A 23381-nucleotide genomic window follows, 5' to 3' on the forward strand; every position below is an offset into this window, starting at 1 on the left:
TTTTGCACTAAAACTATTATAAAAATACTGCTAAAGGGCTGACATCAGCTTTTTAAACGCTAATCTTGTAAATTAATAAAATGCTTACAGAAATTCTTGACCTTCTTTGCCAATTTCTTTACAAAGTCGTTTTCCTCTTTGGATCCAATTTCTGCAAGATATCCGCCTCTATTTTTGCAAATGTCCTGTAAATTAGATGTTGTTCCATTTATTATTTTGAAGCTGATCTTAAAACCAATTAAAAATAAGCAGCTTGTTAACTACCATTAATATCTCCTTTACATTTTATTTTCGCTTTAGCCTAGGCTAAGTAAAATCTTAAATTAGCCAATGAAAAAATGGGGTTACCAACCTGGTTTTCAATTTTTAACAAACGCCATCTTTTCATAGAATTTGGAAATCGGAAGTTGTAGTTATGTATAGTTTTAATACTTTATAAAAAGTCCTAGTCACACAAAATAGTTTTTGTGTTTCCCTTGTAATAAAAAATTAATTTATAATCAGTATGATCTTCTGAGGGACATATGATAACAATATGATGCTATAATCATTTTTATGGTAAAAAAATATGTAAACAATCAAGTTTTAAAAAAAAATTGACAAATGTTCGATGAGAATTCAATGAAATATTCATTGTTTTTAATAAAACAAAAAAAGTATACAAAAAAGAGATATTTGAAATGGCGGGAATACATTGCGCCATTTCTGAATGCAACGTCAAAGACTTTAGGCTGGATTGGCGATATTTTCACGGGTTATGGGACTAATTCAATTATCGTTATTTTCTGTTACATGTATTTTGTTTGTTTTCAATTACAAATGATATGCACCTGTACCTGAAAATTTCAATGTCGAACGTCTATCGCTGACATTTCACAAGCGTTCATCCTCAGTTTATCTGATCGAAATGGTTTGAATAAACAAACACAGTGTTCTTAGAGAACTTATGTTAACCTCTACAGAAATACTTTTTTACATGTAAGCGTTGTTTGGTAACTGTCTCGTTGGCGTTCATCAGAAATCTTTTTTTAACACTCAAGTTGATTCTTTATTGCACATATTGCTGTTTTAACAATAAAACTTGGTGTACAGCACTCCATCAAGTATCCCTGTTAAATTTACTACTTAATATCCAAGGAGAATATTAAGTAAAATTAACAATAAATACCATTAGTATAAATATCTGAATAAACAAATTACTGTTACAAACAGTCTTTACAAATACAAAATTAATATATTATTTATATTTACAATGATATCTGTAATATTACAATATTTATAATTACACAAGTTTGTCAGTATTTTTACGGAAATTATTCGTTACTCCGGAATAGGTTTTTTATACTATCTCTAATGTATCAGAAACGAAATGCGGTCAGTGACTCTCGCATGTTTCTTTCAATCCTGGTGTTTGGATATATTGTTTTGTAATGTTTTGAAAATTTGGAATAATGACTCGAAAGGGTAAGTTGTTGTACTCAGTCTGATATAATTTTGTGTTACAACTTAGTTATTAAATAAATCATCAAAAATCTATTATTTTATGTGTGCATATGTTCAGCCGCCATTTTTAATACCAATGTAAACCGACTGCTATATTTACCTTGAATTTAGATCATGGGATTGATGATTTACCGTCATGATTTCTGACTGAGAAAATTATTTTATTAAGATTATTACATACAAGCATGGAGTAAAGGTAATTATTATGATATAATAATTTGAGTGACCCATCTTGTCGAATTTCACAATTCTGTTTTATTTATTGAGTCTCTTTTGTTTTGTTTTTTTGTTGGATTGCTGTATACATGTAGTTTACGTATCTTATGTCCTTTCATTCATTTAAAAAAGTAGACCCATCCCATCAACACTCTTGCTTAAGTCTTCATATAGAAAAGAACCACCTCTTCTTGGGTATTTGTTTGCTTTTATGTATCATGTTTCTTTCTTTTCCACTCTTTTTTTTTCCCTTGTATTATAATTCTTTTCTTTTTTCTGCATGTCTTATGTAAAGTTTCCCAAACTGTGAATGAGTGTAAAACCATGGCAAAAGGTTTGTCATACATAAAAGTATTTTCATGTTTAAAAAGCATTTTGTTCAAGAGAAAACGTCATCTAAGCGCATCAGTTATTTATTCTGACTGAAAGCTTGTTTATTGGCGAACAAGGTGTGATTTCCGGTCATCATGTTTGTTGGTTATGGCAAGGGGCTAGGTTTTAATACTTTCGTTTTATTGTGAAAGAACTCGGCTGAACATGCGATTAAACCAGATCGTTTTTTTTTTTCACACGATTTCGAAGGTTAAATGCCTTTTAACACTTTCTTTACCGGATTGAAATGGATTGTGTGTCGCTACGACATTATTAAAATTGAACGCGACCGTCAACTGCCCGAATTAAATTCAATGAAAGGTGCGTGTTTTTGTTGTCATTTCGTAAAACGACGACGTGTTGAAACTTTTCCTGGAGTTGGCGTGCGATCATTGATTAAAGATCGATAAGTACACATTATAACAACTGTTCACTCGTATTTTTTTACGATTATTGCTGCAAAATATACATTTAAAAAAGGGAGAAAGATACCAAAGGAAAATTCAAACTCATAAGTCGAAAATAAACTGACGACGCCATGGCAAAAAAAGAAAAAGACAAACACGCAACCAATAGTACACAAAACACAACATAGAAAATTAAAGACTGAGCAAGACGAACCCCACCAAAAACCGGGGTGATCTCAGGTGCTCCGGAAGGGTAAACAGATCCTGTTCTACATGTGGCCCTCGTCGTGTTGCTCATGTTAGTACAAACCCAGTAGTAAGTCTAATTTGGTAGGTCACATTCGGGAAAAGGGGACGGGATTGTAGTTACGACATTAGGAACATATCCGCTATCATCTGTGAAATGGATATTCCCTAACGGTCAACCAACTAGTGATGGCGTCCGTAAAATTTACGAAAGGATGATTTCAACTTCACCACTTGGAACTCTTGGTTTAATAGCTTCCTTGTGAGCAGCAACCCTCTAAAAAAATGGAAAGTTTACAATTGGAAAGCTGAAATCATCTCTTTTGTCATAAAGTTTGCTTTTTTCAACCGACCCTCATTGCAGTTTCTAGATGTAAGTCAAGATACGAGGCAGACTTAACTATTAATTTGCGTACAACTATGGAAGAGTTAAATCACTTCGTCAAAACGGAGATTTTAAGCGGAGAAGTCTTTTTGTAAAGATTCAGAATCGCGTATTTTCCGTAAAAATACCATCATCAAACAAAACATGACACATGTTATTTTAATTATTTCAAACGTTGTGTAAAGGAAAAGTGTTTGCCGGTTAATTCCACGTCTCACGATGATCATTATAATAATATTTTGTCAGCGTCCAACTCCATCTGCAGCCATTGTTGACATTGTCTCGATTTAAAATCGACTTTCTCGAGTTATTTAGATAAATAGATGACGTTTATAAACACAACAATAAATAGCGTAAAAAGCATATTTCAGCGATAAAAAAACCACCTGATTTGTTAACACTTTCACTCCTGAATTTTATTTTTTTCGCGGGATTTATTTCCCTGACCAAAATTTTACTTGCATGAGACGTTTGCCTGACCGGAATTAATTTAACATGTCCTGCAGCAAAAATGTAGTTTTGATCATGGAAATCTCAAGAACTGTAGCGAATTATGCTGTCAAACTTTAACCCTTTCATACCGAATGTATCCTTTTGGCACACCAGTGTAGGTGTTAAGGATACATTAGTTTCTATTTTTAGACGGTCATAATGCAAACAGAAAAAATAACGTTCTAACGGGTTTCTTGACCAAGTTGATCCATAAATAGTATAATAAATACTAAATGCATTCCATATATTCGTATCAGGCGTAAATTCGCTGTCAAACACAATGTTTTTTCAAAGAATGTTGGGAGAAGAATCTCGTGACGTATCAAAATGGCGGAATCGAAAACAATCGCTGTGATGTGTTTCATTTCGAGTTGAAACATTTAGGAAACATAACCTGCGGTCATGAAAGCAGTTGAACTTGTACAAAAGTAATATATGTATGTATATTTTGGAGTTAACTTGTGAGACAGTTTGACAGTCAATCGTTCATTACCAAATCGATCATAGTTTTTTTTACTGTCATTATAGACAGACTTTCATTAAAAATAGATCCGGATATTGACAAAATTGACAACTGAGTCTAAAAATAGTGTGGTTAATAAAAACACGTGTTGTTGCATCTCATATTTATTCATATTTTAATCGAATATAAACAGTGTTTCATGATTTATCCTATCTGCCAAGAGGTTTTTGGAAGTCTATTTTAGGTGAGCATACAAAAATTTAAGTTGTGTGGTAAAACAAATTCAGTTGGCAGTAAAAAAGAATTTGAATGAGGACAACATGATTTCTTTTTTTATATGACAAATTCTCAATTTGTTGAGAAAAATTGTTTAAGAAGGCAAGTGAAAACAAAATATATATTTGTTTCAGAAGGGAAGGCACAATCAAAATATTTGTTTCAGAAGGGAAGTGTAAATTTTTTATTTTTTTTCCAAAGTAAAAAAATATATATGATAGTTTGTTTCTACTACTGATCAAACTTCGGGGGAAAAAGGGGGGGGATGGGGGGGGGGGGGGGGGGGGGGGGGGGGGTGATCATTTAACTATTGAAAAATATATTGTTCCTGTATGTTACTGAAAACGTAATTTTTTTTAATTTTATTTGTTTTAAAATTGGAAAATTTTGAAGGAAAACTCTTCCCCTTCAAGCTCCACACAAACACAAAAGATGAATGGCTGGTGCCTAAAGTTATATTACAATTTGTAAAAAACTTTAGACATCCTATTTTGCAAATGTAAGCATTTTAAAAAAATTCTGTCCATATCAGTAGAATAGGATCATGGTTCCAGCTGTTTTTTAAGGCTTTGATGTACAAACTGGTTTTAACAATTTAGAAATAGGAAAGCATTTGTTGCTTGTCATATTAAAATTTGCTGCATAAATCGTATATGATTTCCAGACCTAGGCCTGTTCTCATATTTTTTGGAGCGTGCACATTTTCTTTGGCAAGAGGTTTTGGGGTCTACTGAGTGTTCTGGACATAATAAATATATATATCACTACTAAATCCTAGATGTCTTGTTCATTTATGCATTTGGTATGCAAATATTGCCACATTTTTGTGAATTTTTCACTAGGTTTGTGCTTATAAACAACCATTTTTTACACTGTAAAAAACCTCTTCTGTGTAAAAAAAAAAGAAGATTTAAAATGGTATTTGCTGCTTCCCTCAGAAGCCAAGCATATAGCAGTAAGGAGTAAGAGAAAAGACTGACCAATATGGGTCAGAATAATGTGTCCAGAATAGGGTCTTTTTGTGACTGTTTCCTTGTAAGCCAGCTTGTTAAATGTAAACAGCATATTGGATTAGTACAAAGCAGGTAATATTCATACTACATTAATAGCTAAGCTTTTATGTAAGTAATACTTGATCCTGGATGTCAGGCAAACAATCGATTAATCAATAAACTTGAAATAGTATAACAACCTCACTCAAGTAATTTCGATTTTTTTTTTTGGGGGGGAGGGGCAGACCTTCCCATTCAACCCAACAAAATATACAGAAATAATAAAAACCCAGTTTCCATTATTCTCATTCAATTTGAAAATTGATTTTTGATATAAACCCTCCTATGTAATGACTTGGCCAGATGAAACTCCTTTGAAAAACATGTGTTTGTACTTTCAAGCACCTGCTTTCGGCTATGAGTCGATATTTGGCTATTTTAAAGTTTGACACCGGTTCTCACCTTTCTAATTCAATTCATTATGCTTTTAGTGTTCTATTCATTCCGTTTTCCTAGTGTTCAACCATTTATTTTTATGTATAACCGAGATAACTTATGTAGTTAACTTTCACTTTCGTACACCAGCCGCCATTTCCGGCACAGTGAATTTTGTGTATTGATTATGCAAATTAGGTTGACTGTGTGTAACCTAAGGTGAACTTTATGTACCACAACCGCAAAACAGTGTATGAATACTATAGCGATTGTAGATCGGTTTTTACATGATTATTGTATTAAAACGGTATTAATTATGATTGTTAATTGTACTAAGATGATTTTTATGTTCTGTAAACATATCGTATACGTTTTATTGTACTTAATTCTAGCAATCGGGGATTCTTTTTCGTACTTGTCAGGCCCGTTTCCAGTTTCCCGTTCGTTTTCCCGTTGCAACCCGGTTTAAACCGTTCGTTGCCCTGTTAAGTCCATCAGAGTATAAAAACCTTGCACCCGTTTGCCGAAGGCTCTTCCTCCTAAGTCAGACCTACAGATACGTTGCCAGATTTTCGGTCAGTTTTTACTTTCGTATATTTCACATTCGCTGAAGTTCTTCATATTTTTATCATGTATTTCATGAGATTTTAAGCAGTTTCACTGCAGTTTAGAATATTTGGCTTTTTAAATACATATTTGTTTAGTTTTTCAATTGTGTAGTGCAGTTGATTTTTCTAAATTACTAAATATTTGGACATTTTCTGTTCACTGGACCTAGATCAGAATCAAAAATGGATTTAATTCAATTGTAAATATTAATAGCGGGTCTATTTATTCAGGCTAGTTTTCATTTGCTAACCTGTTTTCTTTGAGACAAAACGGAATAAAGTTACATGCCTTCCCCATTCCCCATTTTGTCTCCATTTTTGGTTAAGACATATTGTTAAGTATCCTGTTTGCTGAGTAGCTCCAGTAATTAGAGATAACATACATAATTTCTGTACTCTTTCTAAGATAGGAATAGTAAGAAGCTAGGACAATTAAATTTCACTTTTAAATACCCACAATCTCAAATGTGATTGAAGTCTGCCTTCCTGTGCTTACTCCAGGAGGCTGAGGTTAATTAAAAATAACAAAATACAGTTATTTTAAACATATAATTTATTAGATGATATATGTATGTAAACAAAGATATGATATATAAATTATTGGGTAGTTGGTTGAACACTGTGGCAAATAACTGGATACATTAATAGTTAGAAATGGCTGTTGTCGCTTTATGGTCAGGCTGTTGTCTCTTTGACACATTCCCCATTTCCATTCTCAATTTTATTATACTTCCAAAAGTTGTTAAGACTGCCTGTAATTTGGTTCACTGTGATATCTGTATGAAATGCTTTGCTAATAATACAAAATTATGCTCTTAAATATCTTACTTATTCATCATTAAACTTACATAATAGTAGTCCAACTTGGTCTCTGGTTGTTGGTGTCATAACACTGTCTCATGGGAGAATAGACCCTCTTGTTACGCCTAGACAAGAGACTACTAAGTATTTGATTGTCAGACAGAAAATATTTATTTGTGTGATAGTCTGTTGGTACCGTTCCTTGCGTTTCCACTTCTTGATTGATAGTTTATATGTTGACAATTTAGAGGTTCATCCTCTACCTTACAGAGACAATCTGTTCTATAAACTACTCGACAGGAGTGTGTTCATTTCCTCAGACTAGAGCGTATTTGAATATTCCTAATCCTTTTCGTTCCCCCCCCCCCCCCCTATTTGAGTTATTCACTAGTTTTAATATTACGATTAAATATTTCCGAGGTGTTTTGACCCCTTTGACCTAGTTAAAAATCCCTCCCCATTAAATGATTACATCTAAATAAATAATAAAGATAGAACACCGTGTTTAAACCATTCTCTGTCTTAGACTAGCTACTTCTAGTCTATTAAGGTCCCCTGTGTACCTGTAAACACAGGTGGTGGCAGCATAGTTAAAGAGATACCCGTGAGGCCAGTTATTACACCTATTCAACCCAACATAATAAACTGAAAATAAAACAAATCTCACAGCTACCAAATGTTATCAGACACTATCAGTTCACCTACTTACTGATGTAGTTTTCCATAAATGTATTTTAAAACCGAGGCATTCTGCAGGAACACATATTCATTACATACATTTTCAAATGTCTATCTTTTCCCTTTTTTGACAATAGCTTTCAGTGACTTGCAGCTGCCTGTGTGCATATCACAAGTAATAATTGCGTAGATGTTTGCATATCACGAGAAGAAAAATCTGTTTTACCTCTATTGTGATAAACTAATTTTACTTTGATTATTTTTTTTTTTAAATATGAATTGTCAGCCTTTGTTATATATTTGTGCTGCTACATGTATAACAAACACCAGTTTATGTAGTTATCAATATTATATTATCGTTTATCATATATTTAGTACAAAATACAGCAATTTTGTATATCTAATAAAGGTTTTTTTTTCCAGTCTTTATCACTTATCCTGTATCGCATACTCCGCATCGCATAGCAAAAACCCGTATCGCATACCTGGCGTGACGTCATAATTCGAATGACGTCAACGTTTGACCTATGACGTTCGGTTACTGTATTTCCTGGTATAGGAAAAAAATGAGTTCCCACTTAAACAAATGTCCCATCATTTCAACTGAAATCGATATTTTTCAAAAAATTATTATCCAGTAACTTTACGAGCGATTTTTATATATAAAAAAAGACACTATAAGATGTAGAAATATCTGAAGTTTTATTGTTTATTTGGTCATAATTTTCGTGAAGTTTGTTTTAATTACTTGATGGATTAAACACAAATGCAAATTTTTACGATTTTAATTTGGTTAGAATAGATAGCAAACTTTTCAACACATATTTTTCTTGCTGTTCACCTCGTCAGAAAATTAAAATGATCATATTAAATAATATCATCGCCAAATAAACAATAAAACTTTAAAGATTTCTACAACTTATGATACTTATTTGATAAATATTAATTTTAGTTGAAATAATAGGACAGTATCGTTAGTGGATGCATTTTAATACATGGTCTTTAACGTATATTGAGAATGAAATAAGATTATAGGGGACATTACGATGTAGATATAAAACAAATAAGGAAGTCTATAAAAAAAAACAAGTCAGCTTGAAAAATACAGGAAATCATAATGTTCTTTTCTAGCTTATAAATTCGGACGATTTAAAAAAAAATAGATATCCCATGAATCTGATTCTATTTAAATATATGATAAACAGAATAATACATGGCAAAATCCGTATCGCATGCTGTATCACCACTCGACCTTCGGCCTTCGGGACTGATATTGGTTTTTCGTGGTGATACAGCATGCAATACGGATTTTGCCATGTATTATTCTATATATATATTATAAATTTTTACTCTATATAGTTTAGATTTTATTTTTACAATTAAAAAAAAATCAGTAGGCTTTTTTTCTATGAGAAACGGCTAAATGTTTGCTCACCTGTAGTACTGTTATTTATTTTTTAATGTTTAAAGTTTTTTTTTTATATTATACTACCCCCATTCATTCACTTGTGGAAGAATTGGGGCATCACTAGAGTGATTTTAAGTCATAAAGTAAAGATGTTCCATCAATTATTGCTGCAGTTAAATTTATTTTAAATTGATTTTAAATGTGGCAATATTTGCATATCAAATGCACAAATGAACAAGACATCTAGGACATTGTAGTGACTGTATTATGTCCAGAACACTCAGTAGACCCCAAAACCTCATGCCAAAGAAAATGTGCACCCTCCAAAAATAATTGGGAACAGGCCTAGGTCTGGAAATCGATTTACATGTATAGGATTTATGCAGTTATTTTTAAGATGGCAAGCAACAAATGCTTTCCCATTTCTAAATTGTTAAAACCAGTTTGAACAACATCAAAGCTTTAAATAACAGCTGCAACCATGATACTAGTCTACTGATATGGATAGAATTTTAAAAAACTTCTTACATAATCAAAATAGGATATCTAAAGTTTCTTACAAATTGTGATATAACTTTAGGCACCGGCAATTCATCTTTTGTGTTTGTGTGCAGCTTGAGGGGGATGAGTTTTCCTTCATAATGTTCCAATTTTCCAAATAATAAAAAAAAAAAAAATTGTTTTCAGTAATAGTTTATGATGCGCCCCCACCCCCCCTCCCCCCACCAACCCCCCATGAAACGTTTTCCTAACCGGAATTATTTAACATGCGCAACAGCAAAAACGACCTCGTAGTTTTTATCCTTGAAATTTCAGGAACCGTAGTATGCGGTCACATTTCCATAAAATGTAGATAAATAACACAGGTTGAGGGTCAATAAACTTTTCAAAGAGTAATAAGCAGTTACCTTTAAAACGTGTGTCAATTAAGTAGGTTGATTGAGTCAGAAGATAATTTTTGGCATTGCATCACCGTATATTACGTTGACTTACATTCTGCAATATTTTTCAAGCAAACGAGTGTTTCAAAATGCTATTTCTATGAGCCGCCAAATCATTTGAAAACAAGTTTATGTTTTCGTTTTCCTGGCAAAAATACTTGTAAATCTAGTTTGTCGTTCACGAAGATTTTGGCCGCCATTTGTTTACGTTTTAGAAAGAAGAAAGATAACGCGAGCTCGATTAAGGACAACAACTCTTCCAGACGGATTATTTAATATTCCCCACGTTGGTTAGTCAATTGAAGCAATAGTTGAAGGGACTTCTTTACTTTATGACTTATCATCACTCCAGTAATGCCTTAATTTTTCCACAAGTGAATGAGATGAAGCTTTCTAATAACAAATCTCAAATAAAACAAAAGGAAATGAAACCAAGAAGTGCATTTTTTAGGTCCTAAACTCATTAAATTTTGAATGAATGTGATCTTGTCTTTGGGGTAATATAATATAACAAAAACAGTTAAACATAAATAAAGATACTACAGGTAAGCAAACATTCATCCGTTTCTCAAGATAAAAAGCCTACAGAAAAAAAATTGAAAATTGTTTAAATAAATACTTAACTATTTACAGTCAAAATTATAATATATAAGACAATGAAATATTGATAAATACATAAACTGATGTTTGTTATAGCAGCACAAATAAATTAAACAAATGCTTACAATTCATTTTTTTTTTTTTTTTCAATTTTAATCAAAGTTGAATTAGTTAATCACAGAAAAAGTAAAGAAGATTTTTCTACTCATGATATGCAAACAATTACACAATTATTTCTACTCGTGTTAAGCACACAGGCAGCTGCAAGTCACTGAAAGCTATTGTCAAAAAGGAAAAGAATAGACATTTGAAATATATGTTTACTGCAGAATGCTTCGGTTTTAAAATACATCTATGGAAAACCACATCAGTAAGTAGGCGAGCTGATAGTGTCTGATAACATTTGGAAGGGTGAGATTTGTTTTATTGTCAGTTTATCATGCTTGGTTGAATGAGAGGGTTTATGTCAAAATTCAATTTTCAAATTGAGTGTTTTATGATATTGTAATTATTATGTTTGTTTATCTTGGCCTAATTTGTTTTGTGTGGCCTTATAGTTGTTTACAAAATATTAAAAAGTTTAGAAACCACTGGAACATTCATAGATACTGATGGAATGATTAGAACTTTCTATTTGTCTTACCTTTAATAATTCTGGAATGATTAAAATCTACGATGTGTAATTCAAACTTCTATCGTATTCTAGAAGTTTCCGTTCTAAAGTTTTCTAGGAGTTTTCCTTCTACAGAGTTCTAGAGATTTTCGTGACAACTACATATATACAGAAACTAAAGTTAAACTTTCAGACATAGACATAGATATTAATATTCTCAGCAGTTGAATTGACACTTTTATTTACGAACCAATTGAACGTAATATTCTGTTTGGATTACCAAGAAGAATTCCGGAAAAGACAAAAGATCGGACATATATTTTGACAGTTATTTGACATTTCTATTTGTGTAATACTTCTTGTAAACTTGTGTATACTAAATCTTGTTGAATTTTATAATTGATTTGTGTCTTTTGTTGGCTACAATTTAAAGGTGATTTCTGGCCGTAACAAGTGAGAATAATGGAAATTGAGATTATTTTTATTTTCTGTTGATATTGGTATTTAATGGGTCTGTCAAAAAAATCAAAAATACTTGAGTGAGGTTGTTGTACTATTTCCAGTCTATTGATTAATCGTTTGTTTGCCTGATATCCAGCAGCAAGTTTTACTTACATATAAGCAGAGACATATATGTCTCTGATATAAGCCTAGATGTTAATGTGGTATGAAGATTACCTGCTTTGTACTAGACTAAGTGACTAGTAGTCAAATATACTATATATATACTATTTAAATTTAACAAGCTGGCTTACAAGGTAACTTAACAGTCACAAGAAGACCCTACTCTGGAATGGAAACTGAGTTTTTTTTTTTTTTATTTTTTATTATTTTCTGTTTATATTGTTGGGTTGAACGGGAGGGTCTGCCAAAAAATAAAAAGATAAAAATTACTTGAGTTAGGTTGTCACAGTATACTTTTTTCAGTCAATTGATTAACCGATTGTTTGCCTGACATCCAGCAGCAAGTATTACTTACATATAAAATTAGATATAAATGTGGTATGAAGATTACCTGCTGTGTACAAGTCCAATACACTGTTTAAATATAATAAGTTGGTTTACAAGGAAACAGTCACAAGAAGACCCTACTTTGGACACATTATTCTGACTCCAAATTGATAAGTCTTTGCTATTACTCCTTACTGCTATATTCTTGGCCTGCGAAGGAAGCAGCAAATACCATGAGGTGTTTTCCAGTGTCAAAAATGGATGTTAATATAAAACAAACACCAAGTGAAAAATTAACAAAAATATGGCAATATTTGCATATCAAATGCATAAATAACCAGAAATCTAGGGTATAGTAGTGATATACATGTATTTTTTCCAGAACACTCAGTGACCCCAAAAGCTCTTGCCAAAGAAAATGTGCACGCTCCAAAGAAATGTGGGAACAGGCCTAGGTCTGGAAAACAAAGTACATGTATAAGATTTATGCAGTTTATTTTGATATGGCAAACGACAAATGCTTTCCCATTTCTAAATTGTTAAAGATGTATTCTTCTGACGTTTCAGTCTCGTTGAAATCTTGTTCTGGAATTATTTCCAAAACATGTGATACAAGTGGAAAATATCAGGGAATTTAAAAAATATTATAATCAAACTTAACTCTGTGAAAAAATTGTGTATTTACAATAGGAAGTTTTTGAGTAATAAAATTTTCTAATTTTATAATCAATCAAGTTAGTCTCATTAGCCAAAATGTTGAGAAAATGGTACACGAAATGATTTTACAAGAAACATGTACATCCCATATCAATGTTTTCTTTTCAAATTTCTTAGATATGTATTTTTTCAATCATTTATAACAAAGAAGTTGAAATAATATGCTTTTTGATCTAAAAAAAGAAAAAGAGAAAAATCCCAAATTTGCAAAATTGACAGCATGGTAAATTTGATACCAAAAAGCAACAAAATTTTATAAAACTTTCTTATATTAACACTTACTTATTGTTTTTTAAAGTTAAATCTATTCAGATTGGTCCACTTCATCTTTAGTGAAAGTATGAAAAAAAAGTTTAATTGTGAAACTGATTTTTTCATGATAAAAGCCAAAAAATGGGGAAAAAATTGATGAAAAATGGAAAAATCATCCAACTTGGGTACTTTCAAATGGCTGTAGCAAAAAAAGAAGTGCACTACCATATGATATTTTCTTCACCAATTATTTTTTTACAGTCATATAAACCCAAAAATCAGGTTACGAAAAAAAGTTTTATTCTAGAAATTTTTGGCTCCTCAGAAGTGTACATCCTTAAAACTAGTTTGTACAACATCAAAGCCTTAAATAACAGCTGCAACATAGATCCAAGTCTACTGATATGGATAGAATTTGTTAAAATGCATACATTTGCAAAATAGGAACTCTAAAAGTTTTAAAGAAATTGTGATATAACTTTAGGCACCGGCAATTCTTTTTTTGTGTTTGTGTGCGGCATGAGGGGTGAGTTTCCCTTCATAATGTTCAAATCTCCCAAGAAATAAAAAAAAACACTGTTGTTTTCAGTAACAGGAACAATATTTTCTTTCCAATAGTTAATGACAACAAAATGAGAATAAAAACAATTTTTAATATTAAACTAATCTTGTCCTCATTCAATTTTTTTTACCGTCAACTGAATTTGTCTTACCAAACAACCTATAGTTTTGTATGCTCACCTAAAATAAAAACTTTTATAATCTCTTCTATAGGATAAATCATGGAATATTATTAATACTCGATTATAATATGATTAGGTTTGAAGAATATAGTCTCATCTTTCTAAACCCCTTTTCTGTTAAATAATAACAAACTGAGATGCAACAACACGTGTTTTTATTAACCGAACTATTTTTAGACTCAGTTGTCAATTTTGTCAATATCCGGTTCTATTTTTAATGTAGGTGGACTTTTGTTTTCTCGACCTTCAGACGACCAAGTTGCTTTTCGATGAAAAGAAATAAAACCTGTAGCACTACAGCATCCCTAAAGTGTATATAATGACTGTGAAAACTTTCGGTAGTGAACGATAGACTGTCAAATGGCAGCGAGAAATAAAAACTTACAGTCGTGCACCTGCTGACGACAAACAAAGTCTGGATTTCGGGTTGTCTCACAAATATCCCTCTCATAACTCCAAAATGTAAGTACAAATACTACTTTTGTACAAGTTCAACTGCTTTCATGACCGCAGGTTAAGTTTTTCTAAATGTTTTAACTCGAAATGAAACACATAACAGCGATTGTTTTCGATTCCGCCATTTTGTTACATCACGGATTTTTTTCTGGCAACATTCATTAAAAAAAACATTGTTTGACAACGTATTTATGCCCAGTACGAATATATGGAATACATTTAGTGTTTATAATACTTTTTATGGGTCAACTGGGTCAAGAAATCCGTTAGAACGTTATTTTTTCTGTTTGCATTGTGACCGTCTAAAAATAGAAACTTATGTATCCTTAAGGATAATTTCGGCTTCTACACCGGTGTGCCAACAGGATAATTTCGGCATGCGCACAAGGGTGCCAAAAGGATACATTCGGTATGAAAGGGTTAATTAATTAAAAAGGGAAAAATAAAAAATTAAACTGTCTTAGGATTTTCTAAAGTCTAAATATAAAATGTTAACTTATACTTTTCTACATTGTATCATTGACATGTTGGTCATTTATTTATAGTTGTATATTTCACACGAGATACTTTCAGGATGCATTATCTGAACTTACTTAAAACACTTGGACTTTTCCATACTTAATTAAAACTTCTTAAACAACAGTCAGGCTTTTCATAATGCTTCCTTGAAAATTATAATTGGAATCAATTTTGTTACACCCACCCCCAAAAAATAAATAAAATAAAATACAAAAATATAAAACATACACACATCAGACAGAGACAGAAAATACCAGATATTTACTGCCTATGACATGTAACTTTGAGCAAAATTGTTGAATTCAATATTCTCCTTTTTCATTATGTTTATGATTTCCTAATATAACAAATTCCATCTGACACCTGGGACCTAATATATACCAGGTCCCAGATGACACCGAATCTGGAATATCTAATTTCTATCATTTCTGCAAATAACTTAGATACGAAAGTCCTTAGTTCTGCACAAAATTAACACTGTCATACTGGTCAGATTAGCGTGATAAAAGTATGACAGCCAATTTTCAAGTACCAATATTTTTTTTTTCTTCATTTGATTTGATACGAGGAAACAGAACAAATTATTATGCGTTGAGTTACACCTAGTAAACATCCATGTAATATATACGAGTTGCATGCCTTAAATTGCCCCTTTTATCCCGAACGATGCCTCAAGGCATCGCCTGGCTTGTGCCCAACGATGCCTCAAGGCATCGTAAATTTAATTCCGCAAAAAAACTGTTTTTAAGTATCTGTTTTTGTAAGAATCATGCAGATTCCTGTTGTTAGACGATTCATGATCCCTCTTCAAATATCTTTATATTTTGTTTGTGAAGAAGATATGGTATGAAAAAAGTTAAATCACAAAAATACTGAATTCCGAGGAAAATTCAAAACGGAAAGTCTCTAATCAAATGGCAAAATCAAAAGCACAAACACATCAAACGAAAAGACAACAACTGTCATATTCCTGATTTGGTACGGGCATTTTTTTATGTAGAAAACCAGTTTCATATATATTTTTTTCTTTTTAACTTTGGTTGCCATGGAAACCTTCCTAACAACATTTTGCCTAAATACGTGCAACTGTAGCCTTTGAAAATTGAAAAATAAGGGATTTTAATGTACCATTGAAAAAAATCTAATCAATTACAAACAATAAGCATTTTTTCATTGTTGACAAACAAAACCCCAAACTATTCAAAACGTTAAAATTTTGAATTTACTTTATAGTGTGTTTCCATAGCAACCATTTAAAAATATGTTAAAATTCGAAAATAAAAAATTTTAAAACGTACTTAATTTTTATTTCTGTTTATCTCCCAAGACCAACAATACCATAACATGTCACTGACAAATGTTTAAAGACAACATATCATATATTTATGAAATACAAAGAAAGTCGTGTGTTTTTTTTTTTTCTTTAAAAAAATATTTTTATTCAAAAATTGTCCATTTTTTACAAAAATCCAGATTGCCGTACAGATGAACAATCAAACATCTTGAACTTAATAAGCCAAAATCTTCCATTTATATGTGAAATTCTGACACACATTTGTTAATTTTAAACGATAATATATTATTAATGAAGATATATTGGTAAAAAATGAAAACTAATCACTCGAGGTATGGTGCAACCCCCCCCCCCCCCCCCCCCCCCCCTTTTTAAAAAAAAATCAGTCTCTTCAAAATTATAAAATTTGTTGAAAAAAAATATGTGGTATTCAATTGTCCTTTCTTGTGACCATTTTGAGCATTTAAGCATAACATTGATTCTATGGCTGAGGGCAGTAAATGTACCCCCTCCCCTTAATCTTAGATATCAGTTTTCTCAGAAATATGAAAAAAAATGTTAATGGTTACGTATAACCCAATGTCTTGCCTGGGACTGATGCTGTCAGTGAAAAAAAAAAAGTTGACCTCCAAAAAACATTTAAGTCTATATAAAAATAAGAAGATGTGTTATAATTGCCAATGAGACAACTCTCCACCAGAGACCAAATGACATAGAAATAAAAACTTCAGGTCACCGTACGGCCTTCAAAAATGAGCATGACCTGTTTAGCAATTAAACAAAACATAATGAACAAATTAAAAAGAATATTTGCTCAGGATACTATTACTTTCAAAATGACTATGAAGAAGTAACAGTAACAGTTTCATGAAACTCATTGTTGGTTTACTATTGATGCTTAAAAAACTTTAACCCTAGACTGTAAGATCTGCTAAACAAGAATGCACACCCTGAAATGTCTCGTCGGTTTTACCAGCCCAGTAGCCAGTACTTCGGTACTGGCATGAAAATACGGATTTTGTGTTATTAAAATTTGCTGTTACAAAATTTTTTAAATTTTTTAAAATTAAGGAATGTATCTCCCTCATGCAAAGCTCTGAATCCTTGCCCGGCTTTGGCTATACCTTTTTGTCCTTTTTGGTTTACTCAAATATTTTGGCCTCGAGCATCACTGAAGAGACATTGATTGTCGAAATGCGCATCTGCTGCAGAAAAATTAGTACCGTTTATGTTAATAATTATCATTGAATTACTGTTGAAACTCTGTTATATATAGATTTCAATACGAGTATCATATTGACTTAACATTATCAATGTTCTAAGAAAATGAGGTCACGGTCAGATGAACCATGCCATAAAACAAATATAGTAGTCCTATCGCTTATAGTATCGATAAACTGACATAATTACGAAAACTGATCATTGGCCTATGAACCATGAACCATGAAAGTAAGATCATGGTCTCTGGTGGAGAGTTGTGTCATTGGCAATTATAACATATCTTCTAATTTTCATATATAGACTTAATTGGTTTTTGGAATTCAACGTTCCTCTTTTTACAGCATCAGTCAAGACAAGACAAAGGGTTGTGCGTAACCATTAACATTTTTTTCATATTTCTGAGAAATCTAATATCTAAAAATAAGGGGAGGGGTACTTATTATTGCCCTCAACAATTAAAGAAATTTTATGCTTAAATGCTCAAAATGTTCACAATTAAATACCACCTTTTTAATTTTTCGATAAATTTTAAAAACTGATTTTTGTTTCCAAAAAAAGGGGGGAATGCACCATACCCAGAGTGATTAGTTTTCATTCTGTACCAATATATCTCCATCAATCATATATTCTCATTTATAATCAACAAATTTGAGTCAGAAATGCACATATAAATGGAAGATTTTGGCTTTTTAAGTTCAAGATGATTGATTATTCATTTGTTTGGCAATCTAGATTTTTGAATAAAAGTATTTAAAAAAAAAAACACACGACTTTCTTTTTATTTCATGAATATATAATATGTTGTCTTCCACAATTTGTCAGTGACATGTTATGGTATTGTTGGTCTTTGGAGATATACAGGAATGAAATTTTTTATTATAGTTCTTTAAAGTGTTTTTAAATGGTTGCCATGGAAACAAACTTACTAAAACATGAATTATCAATTTTAACATTTTTGAATAGTGTGGTGTTTTGTTTGTTAACAATGTAAAAACCTTTATTGTTTTTATTGATTAACTTAATTTCCATGGGACTTTAAATTCCCTTATTTTTCAATTTTCAAAAGCTACATTTTTCACCTATTCAGGCAAAATGTTGTTTTGTTTTGTTACCATGGCAACGCACATTATACAGGGAAAATAAAGACAGAATTTTACTCATCTATCTAAGTTCTTATGATATAGGGGAAAAAGTACTTTGTGATATGTCATGAATCACCCTCTGCCTGATTCTTACAAATACAGGTACATATTCACTTACACTATTGTTTCAGATAAGGGTAAAAGTTTGGTACCATTAAAACGTTTAAACCCGCTGCAATTGTTTGCACCTGTCCTAAGTCAGGTAGTTGTCGTTTGTTTATGTGGTTCATAAGTGTTTCTCGTTTCTCGTTTTTTATATAGATTATACTGTTGGTTTTCCCGTTTGAATGGTTTCACACTAGTTATTATAGGGCCCTTTATAGCTTGCTGTTCGGTGTGAGCCAAGGCTACGTGTTGAAGACCGTACTTTGACTTGGATGGAGAGTTGTCTCATTGGCACTTATACCACATCTTCTTATATCTACTTAAACCAGAATTCGTGACGTAAAGCAATGAAGAAGTATTACACCTATGTGTAATATTGATCGTTATTTATTTCAATACTACCAAGTGTTTCTCGAGTGCACGGAAGATACTAGTGTGATTTCACGGAACTCATTTGGATATAATTACGTATTGACTATTTTTATTAACCATGTTAACCAAATAAATTGATTATTTAACCATACATTACATATTACACTGACAGCTCGAGTAATATCATGCATGGAATTACATACTTTCTTCCAATTTTACGATGAAAAAATCAATGTAAACTTGTTTGTTATTTATCTTCATTAAGTGTCGGGATGTGTAATCAAATATTCCCCTTTATAAATTTCTTTCACCTTGCATTATCCAATTAAAGATATGGATTCCCCTTTTCAAACATGTGATATACAATGACCCTGTAATTGAAAAATGTCGTCTGTAAACAAAGAATAAAATTATAATGTCTGAATTTTCCGACGGGGAATTCTTGGGTCTCGAATTCTTGGGTCTCGAGGCCGATAAAATCGTCCAAGCAGATCTACGGAATCGAATCGGAGGCATCAGAAGCAGGACCCACCTTCCTTTCGATGTCAATGACCAGGTAGTGCCAGACTTACACATTGTTCCTGACTCCTGGCATCAATATTACCTAGTCCATGAAAGGGGTTTACCTCATATATTCATGTTTAGAGGTCCAGCTGGTAGGGCAACATGCCCAGCCTCTATTTTAGCTGCAGACAAGGGACCAATCGATTTTTACCATTTTTATTTCTAGATGACACTATATTTTAGTACATAATAAATGAAACTGACAGGTATGCTACAAAGCAGATAAAGGACAACCCTGATTGAAACAAATATCCATGGTCTAAACCATCTCTTACTGAAATGAAAGCTTTCATTGGTCCCTGTTTCTTAATGGGTATTGAAGTAAAACCTGAGATAAAGCTGTATTGATCTACAGATAAAAATAATAAATCTCCTATTCTGTATTTTTCGAAAAACAATGGGCAGAAACAGATTCATGCAAATCATGCGTTGTTTACACTTTGCTGATAACAACATTGCTGCACAATCAGGCGAACCCTCATATGATGCTCTGTATAAAATAAAAAAACATTTTAAATATATTCAACTTATCAATGAAAAGGGAATTTGTTCCCAATCGTCAGATGTCTATTGACGAGTGCATGATTCCCTTCAAAGGAAGGGTCAGATTCAAACAGTACACTAAATGGGGAATCAAAATAGGGCATTTGTAACACAATGCGGGTTAGAACATTATCTAATTACATAACGACAAATATGTAAATCATTTACAATTATTTTGACAATCGTAATAACATAACCTTTGGACAATGTATCGTATGGTAAATAAAACAATTACAGAAGTGACCATTGACAAACTTAAGTGAATATTATTCCAGTGTAATTAATACATCCATTGATGTATCCAGATTCCTGCGGGCAAAAAATAACCTTGTCCAAAACACGGAACCTAAAACATAAGCTAGTATCCTGTAGACATTTAATAACCTTGTACAATACCAGGAACACAGACGATATAAATACTAGGAAAGAAAAAGAAAGATTAGATTCCATAAACTCTCCCCCCTTGTGGGTAGGCAGTAATTCATTCACCATGAGAATTCATTCTAGTCAGGACCGAAAAATTATACCACTACACGATTGCGTGTCTGTGTGACAAATTGTGAGATTTCGAACAATTGAACATTTGAACTTTCGAAGCTTTATTTAAATTGTATTTACATAATAAATTATTTTTGTATTATTAAACCGACTTCGTCATACATTGGTAGATGCCCAAACAGGGTACATTTGCTACAGTGACGTCTACATCGGTAAAACCAACAGGCCTGATGGACAATTTGGTGAACATGTCGTCAAAAAATGTTTACAGGGTGCAGATTAGGTAGGACAAGGCTACTATGTATGTGTAGACAATTTCTTTTCATCACCTAAACTGTTTTCCGACTTGTTTTCAAACTATGGCATTGCAGTATGCGTTGCAGTACGTTAAAATAAAAGTGGCCTTCCATCAGTTTTTTTTAATAAAACGCCCAGGTGGTATTGGAATTAGAGGGGATATGCAGTTTTATCAAAAAATTCTATCTCAGGTCTTATATGGAAAGACAAAAAAATAGTAACTGCCATATCTGCAGCGCCTTGTACAAACCAATGGTGAATTTAACAGAGTTGATATTCCGTTTCCTAAAATTATAGTCGACTACACCAAATACATGGCTGAGGTAGATAAAGCCGATCAATATGTGCAGTATTATTGCTTTAACCAAAAAAAAAACCAAAAATGGTACAAACGTGTATTTTTCAAATTTCTAGACATTTTGAAATATGATGCATACAGACTTTTTCTATTGAGTTCAAACCATCAAACAGTTGGAAACAAACCTGCAATGACGTACACGTGACATAATAAAATTTGCATCTAGTTAAATAGATGGGTATTGTAGCATTGGTGCTACAGGTCGTCAATCTGTTGCACACGTAATCTCGCATCTTACTAACTGAAAGACATATGATATGCCGAACATAGTTTGGAACACATCATGGTGTCATGTGTGTTGGATGAAAGTGTTTCTTGGGAAACAAGACAAGCGGAAGCAAACAAAGTATGTGTTTCGTGAATGTGGGAAACACTTCTGTCTTCCTTAGTGCTTTACAGCTTATCACACAATGGCCAAATACTTTTAACTTGTAACTATTTTCTTGTTTGTTCCTTTGTTTGACAGTTTTGTGGAAATTTTGCATTCTTGACGTTTAGTGTTGACATTATCATCTTATCATGGAGTTCAAACTTAAGGATGTAGTCATGTCAGGTTTAGGAATTTTTTTCAGATGTTCGTACTCTTTGGGTACTCCTACGATACAGGGTAAAATGTTTTGCCCCATATCACCCACTTTTCTTTTCATAGAAGCCTTCAATAGCTCATAAAAGGTCATTACCAAAATTTAAGCAGATTCTAGATTTCTTTTCTTTCGAATTGACCCAAAGAATGCCAATGCTAAATATAATGTTAAAGTCCAAGTCAGCCTTTTCCCGCCATTTTTTTTAAATCAAATATCTCGAAAAGGATTTCCTTAACCTATCAGTATTTTAGCTGATTTTTTTCCTAAACTAACGCTCTTCTGATTTATAGTTTCAATTTTGAATTCCAGATTTCTTTTAATTTCACCGGACTACATTCTTAAATTTACTGTTGGAGGAGCATTTGAGAAAAATTCATTAGAAATAGAAAGACCTATATTTGTGAGAATCATTAACGTTGTTCAGTATTCACTCTGCCTTTAACCATTGGTTTCAACAACTATTCACCTGTTTTTCTGGAGGTCATTTCTTAGTAAGTACTTGTTGCATATGTTCATTCAAGTTGACTTCTTGTTACGTTGAAGTTACTTTCATTTCATTGTATTTATTCTGAATGCTCATTTAGTTTCACGAATTGCGTGTTTGATAACATCCAAACACAGTGGTTATCGCTTAAAATCTATTAATATCTCGGGAGATGTCGGATTAAAACGAGGCAGTGTCAATACACAATGACTGAACGTTGAATCATGGATGGATGGATCATGCCGCACACAAAGACAAAAGATGAATGGCCGGTACCTAAATTTATATTGCAATTTGTATAAAACTTTAGATGTCCTATTTTGAAAATGTAAGGATTTGTTTTTAAAAATCTATCCATATCATGATCATGGTTGCTGCTGTGATTAGCCTAGTCAATTTAGCTCTAAAATCACTCAACCTCCAACTAATTGCAACACAAGGTTTTTTTGGTGCAAATTGTAATATAGACTTGTACTAACAACATACTAAAACTATACATTGATAGGATTTGCGGAAAAGGTTATTTTTGGGTGAAATATGTGGTTTTTAGAGAAAAAATGCTGAAAACTGGAAAAGAAGAAAAGTTGTTATTTATGGTTACATTTTTAGACTTAAAGCTTGTTGAAGACAAGAAACCTTATCCTAATAGACTATTATGTAGCCCTCTAGTTATTATTATTCATATTGAAGTAATTTTGAGATGAATGATTTTTAGTGAAAAAACATCGAAAGATCATAAATACGGAAACGTAGAAAATCTCCGTTGTTAATGGTTAATATTTTTGAAATTTGATCTATATAGAAAAAATAACATACCATCTTATGTTTATTTTGTGAAGTCTTTC

At 32.2% G+C, this 23381-nt stretch overlaps 1 protein-coding gene across 1 annotated transcript in view; it reads right to left on the reverse strand.

Annotated features, from left to right (window-relative positions):
• The window catches only part of LOC127721359 (perlucin-like protein), a 126635-nt gene that overhangs the window by 32665 nt on the left and 70589 nt on the right, over window positions 1–23381 (reverse strand). The window contains exon 4 of the mRNA XM_052228117.1: window positions 89–185. Coding sequence (XP_052084077.1) covers window positions 89–185 — 97 coding nt within the window. The remainder of the gene's footprint in view (window positions 1–88; window positions 186–23381) is intronic.

The sequence above is a fragment of the Mytilus californianus genome, unplaced genomic scaffold (assembly GCF_021869535.1).
Source record: "Mytilus californianus isolate M0D057914Y unplaced genomic scaffold, xbMytCali1.0.p SCAF_12, whole genome shotgun sequence".
Taxonomy (NCBI): domain Eukaryota; kingdom Metazoa; phylum Mollusca; class Bivalvia; order Mytilida; family Mytilidae; genus Mytilus; species Mytilus californianus.